This window comes from Cryptomeria japonica, chromosome 4 (assembly GCF_030272615.1).
Source record: "Cryptomeria japonica chromosome 4, Sugi_1.0, whole genome shotgun sequence".
In the NCBI taxonomy this organism is placed as follows: Eukaryota; Viridiplantae; Streptophyta; class Pinopsida; order Cupressales; family Cupressaceae; genus Cryptomeria; species Cryptomeria japonica.
Genome location: NC_081408.1, coordinates 641,446,877 through 641,452,876, shown reverse-complemented (window position 1 = coordinate 641,452,876; position 6,000 = coordinate 641,446,877). Strand labels below are relative to the sequence as shown.

At 30.2% G+C, this 6,000-nt stretch overlaps 1 protein-coding gene across 1 annotated transcript; it reads left to right on the top strand.

Moving 5' to 3' along the window:
* Window positions 1-965, top strand: LOC131047740 (probable carboxylesterase 15). The gene has a single exon (XM_057981535.2). The coding sequence runs from the start codon at window positions 15-17 to the stop codon at window positions 963-965; it is 951 nt and encodes a 316-aa protein (XP_057837518.2). The 5' UTR covers window positions 1-14.
* The last annotated feature ends 5,035 nt before the right edge of the window (window positions 966-6,000 follow it).

Genomic DNA, 6,000 nt, shown 5'->3' with positions numbered 1-6,000 from the left:
GGATTGAAAAAACGATGTTGGATTTGGCTGAGCCTTGGCTTGTGGAGGATAATGGTGGTCCCATTAAACTTTACAGCGATGGATCCGTCGTGCGGGCACCGAACCCATTTGAATCTTTCTTCCTTACTGAGCACAATAATTATGGGCACGTTCCATACAAAGATATTGTGTTTGATGAGGAAACTGGTTTGTGGGCGCGCCTCTATCTGTCACCTGAGACCAAAAACAGAGTACCCGTAGTAATGTATTTTCACGGGGGAGGATTTTGCATGCTAAGCGCCGCAACCACGATGTTTCACCGTATGTGCCAGATGTGGGCAGCCAAACTGGGCGTGATCATCGTATCTATGGATTATAGATTGGCCCCTGAGCACCGCCTTCCCGCCGCCTACGAAGATTCCATTGCAGCCCTGCGATGGATGGTGAAAGAGGGCGCGACCGGAGATCCGTGGCTGCACTCCCACGCCGACTTTTCGAAGATATTTCTGGCGGGCGATAGCGCAGGAGGGAACATCGCACACCATGTGGGCGTCTGGGCGGCGAGCAAAACCGTGGAAATCAAAATCAAAATCAAAGGTTTGATTTTGTTGTATCCTTTTTTCGGGGGAGAAGAGCGGATGCCTTCAGAAATGGAAAAGGGGTCCTCGATGTTAACTGCCGAGGGTCTGGACGGCATGTGGAGATTGGCGCTGCCCGTGGGACGCAACAGGGATCATCCTTATTCGAATCCTCTTGCAGAAGGGGAAGGGTTGTGCACACTGGACCTTCCGCCTGTGCTGTGTGCCATTGGGGGGCGCGATATACTGAGAGATAAAGAGTTGCAATACTGTGAGGCTCTCAAAAACTGGGGGAAACAAATTGAGGTGCATAATTTCGCGGAGGAAGACCACGGCTTCACTGTCATGAAAATGGAAAGCCAAAGCTCGCTTCAAGTCCTCGGCCGCATCGCTGATTTCCTCAAATGAAACGGTTGCATGACGCGATCTCTGCCAGACTTCTTGAATATTTTTCTTTTTCCATTTTTTATTTTGGTTTTTTCTTTTTATTTTCTGTTTGAAATATTCAGTGAGACTCTATGTTCTTTCATTTGAACATAAAGATTGATTTAATAACGTTTTGGTTAAATTTAAATAATTGTTATTTCTTAGTGAATATATCGGTTGTTTAGTGTGATAAAAAGTCTTATGTAAATAATTGATTTGGTTATTTACAAAATTGATTTAATTCTAATAGTTGAATTTTTACTATTACTTTTCAGTTTTTTTTTTTTAATTTATCTAATAGATATATATTTATTCTATGTCTACATAAATTTAATATTTATAATATTATAAAAGAAAACAATCTTTCTTTAAATTTAACTAAGACTATTCTAATAAGATGTGTTAATATACATATAAATCAATTTAGATTCATTAATGATAGCTATTAATACAAAATCACATAATTTTAATAGTTATTTCAAAAAAGTAAGCATAGTGGTAGATGATATTACTTGATTTTATGATCAAAAGAACTAACAAAAGTTTCATAATTATACGTTTAGTTAATATTTTAATTGTTTCATAAAGATTTCTTTAAATTTAATCACCTAAACTAACTATTATGTGTTGACATGAGGTGGATGCATAATACTATTTTCCTATTTTAATTGTTTCATAAAGATTTCTTTAAATTTAATCACCTAAACTAACTATTATGTGTTGACATGAGGTGGATGCATAATACTATTTTCCTTTCTTATACATTGAAGGAGAGTATTTCACTTGAGAGGTGAAGGAAAATGGTTGTGTTAAGATATTTAAATCATAATAATATAACAAACTATATTTGCATGAATTTGATTGTGAAATGAATGCATTCTAGATATATGTTGTTTTCTTGAATGTTGTTTTAAGTTGATTTTTTTTGGATATGTATTTCTAAGATTATATTTAAGCATACTTAGTCTAATTCATGTATATCATTTCCGAGAACTAGTTTGTAGTATTTTGAAGTAAAAGAAATAGATTTCAATGTTTACACAAAATGTTTAATTTATTTTAAAAATTCACTTATGGTAGAGGTTGATAGTGGAGTCAAGTTTGAAATATTTTATTTTACTTATCTTGATCTACAACTAGTAAGAATAATATAGCTTTACTTAAAAATATTTGTGTTAATTATTATTTTAAAACCATGGCTAACAAGGAAGAGTGCAGTCTATGTTTGAAAAATTCACATTGAATTTTATTTTCTTTTGTAGAAAAGTCAAGAATGGAATAGGGATTTATTTTGCATGAAGATAAGAAATTAGTTTTCCTCTTTCCTTTCATTTTTTCAATTATTTATGGAAGCCGGCATGATAATTGGATGACATTATTGCATTCTCTAATCCTCTTTTTCTATTAAATATTTCTATAAATTATGAGAGTTTGGGTTGTGTATTTTGGATGTCATTTTTTTTCTTCGTGACTAGATCATTTCATAGTTAGATGTGGGAATTAGAATTTTCTTTCAAGTCTTTCTTTTTATTAATTCTTATAAGAATTTCTCTAGAAAGGATGTGGGAAGATAGGTGTGGGAATTTAGTCACCTTCTCTCCTATTTTTATTGATTATTGTTGTAGCTAGGCATGAGAGTTGAGTAGAAGATTAGAGTATGTTTGGAGTAAAAAAATCATATTTTTTTATTTCATCATGTCTTATAAAATCAAATAATATTCTAAACATTAATTTTAATCAATATATTTCTCCTTTAAAATTACATTTTAACATTTTCATAATTATTTTTATTTGAATCTAGAAAGGACATGTTAACGAATTAGTTTTCTAAAAATATTTATCATGTGAACAATTACGTCAATGATATGGAATGTGCAAGATTTAAAATTTCATTTAAATCTATCTTGTTATATATTTTTATGAAATCATCATTCATCAATATTATAATATATTGTTTTTTTATAAGAGGAATTTGGAGTTGGATTTACCAACTAATGATTTCATGCATGCTTATTTTCAAATACTCTAAAAAACATTTGGTTTTGAGAATAAGTCATTATATCACCCTCATAAGGATTTGAGGCAGTTGAACATAATTTTTCATGCATTTTATTAATTAAATAAGCTAAAGTTATCCTTATTGTATTGATTTTATGAAATAAACATCTAACAAGGACTTTGAAATAACTTAGCATATTTTTTATACAAATTATAGCTATATATTTATGAAGTTAATATATTTTTCATACAATTTACAGTTATATAATTTTGGTATTTCATCATTCAATTTATGTTACACTTTTATGGCATTTTTTGAATGGATCACACAATTCATGCATGAAAAGAGATTGCTTCTTGGAGACATAATATTGTCTATTTAAATTTAATTAAATTCATGTGTATGTTCTAAAAATGATATAACTAATATATTCACTATTTATTAAATACAACAATTATAATGTTTTATGATCATGATTGATCCCTCTCCATGGAAATGTTTTAAGGAACAATTTTTTTCTAATACATACAATATTGTGCTACACATTCATATAAATTTATAACTTGGTTCATCCCAATCTCTATTGTTTGCTAGTGAATAAGGGATGACACTATTTAAAATTAAGAAAATATTTTGGATTGTGAGGGTTCATGTTCTTCAAAGTCAGTCCCCATTTTTTTTCACTTTACAATATTTGGTGAGTGATTGAAGACAAAAGACTGAAGCCTGTTATGTACTATAAGGTTTTGATGTAAATGTTGGTCCAAAGTTACTCCAAATCAAAATATTTATATGAAAGAATCATTCTTATGATGTAGATGATCTTGAATTCTTTGGTGATTTTAAATTTTTGAATGAATATGTTTAAATACAAAGACATGATGAATAGTGACACAAATGTGCACCAATTGGCTTTCAATAATTAGTATGAAAGGGTGGAAGTTAACTAATTTAAAATTTAAAAATGTGAAATTTGTGTCAATTCCACGTTGTGTAAGGTCACACTTATGAATTGAGAAATTGACCAAAAACAATGTTGAGGGAGGATCAAGTACATAAATAATGTGAAATGATAATAAAACACATGTATAAAAATAAATGCAAATAAAAATATAATAAAATTAAATATTTGAAAATCTATGTAAATGAATAAAAAATTGATGGATATACAAATTTCACCACTATAATATATTAGTATAAAACCAATATATTTAGCCTAAAACTTAGTCGGCTTGATCAACATATTGTTGTCCACAAGAGAAAATATCTTTCAATTGTAAGATTGAAGGTGGTAGTGAAGGAACATAATGGCCTCATCTGACATGTAGTAAAATTGGTTCTAGGAGCGTATTTTCTAGTAGACAAGGTCAATTACTATGTTAGTACAGACATCTCTTCTTTCTTTGTTGCATCTCTCCTTGACCTCAACTAGTTAAAGGAGATTTTCTTGCACTATCCTTCTCCCAATTCTAGAAAAAAAATTTGGGTGGTCTGGACGAGGTCATCTGGGATGGGGTCGAAGTCTTAAGGCTAAGCAACATACAAGTGGTTATAGACAAAGATATTGTAGTGGAATAGATACCATTTCAAGTGAACTCCAAAACAATATCTCTACTACAACACGAGGTAAAGGTTCAATTGGTCTATGAGTTTCTCAAGCAAATCACAAATATGGATCTAGTTTTATACTTTGATTGGCTCCATGAATTTTTCAATTTGGGCCTAGTGGGTTGAATACATAGTCAAGTGCATACAACTTTATGATATAGTTGGAGATAATGTCTATAGTAGAGGAAACACATAGATTTGTAATGCTCGGGTTTTTTCTCTACCTTGGATCTGTAAATATGTTAGTATAAAGGACAATAGTTTCTCTGAAGAGGGATTACTAGGTGTGAATTTCCTTGGATTTTTCTTGTATTGCAAAAAAATATTATGACATATTTTGATTTTCAATATAAGGGTACAACTCTAATGCTATATGTATTTAGGAAAAAAATAAAATAAATTTTAATAAAAGTTGACATTGATATAGTTGATGGTTAAATTTTGGTGGTGTTGTTCTTTCTATCAAGATTCAAAACTTATTGAGATGTTATTTTTGAGTTCTTATATTAGAGATGAGATCCCATATTCATGACCTCATTGATTCATAGATTGGACTAAAAGTGTTACCCTATTTTCTAATAAAATCAACATTAGCATTCTTAGCTAATGTAGGCAAATTAAGAATTTTGAATTTAGCATTCATAGTAACATCAACATTTCAAAGTTAACTAATTGTGATTATTACATAAATTTGGTTGCAATGGTTGGATGTTGCTAGTGAAGAAAATTATATGGCATTTTTAATTTTCTAACCTATGTTAAAATATAATAAAAAATAAATAAAATACCTAAAGAGTAAGTGGAAAAATGGTTTGATATGTGTTATAGTTTAACCTTCTATGCAATCTTGTAACTGTACAAGAATCTCAAGTCTACTAATGTTCTTTACAAGTTTTATTTTATGGTTTTCTTTCACAGTAGGTTAGTTTTATGTTTTTCTTCTATGGATTTTTTTTGAAGATAAGAGGTGACGGGATGGATTGGAAGAGGTATTTTTAAAATGTGTTGTATTAATTATTGGATTTAATTCAAATAGTGAGCCTCACATCTACACGTTTATTTTGCAAGTATTGAATATTTGGTGGTTTAAGCATCCAATCTAGGCATTTAGTGCTCAATTTTTATGAGAGATGGATTGAGTATGAGAAATAAGAGTTTTAATTTATGCTAAGATGAGAATATATTTAATTATTGATGGACTAAAAGTTAAACACTTATGTATTATCTATTAACAAGCAAGTATGTAGTAATTTGACAATTTTATCTAATTACAACAGGACTAGAACACTTAAGTGTATATGATCTATCTAGTAGAAAGTATGTAGTGATCTACCAATTCTATTTGTGCTTGGACAAAATATCTTGTATGATTGTACAAACTAGGATATTTAATATTTTATATTAGTTATG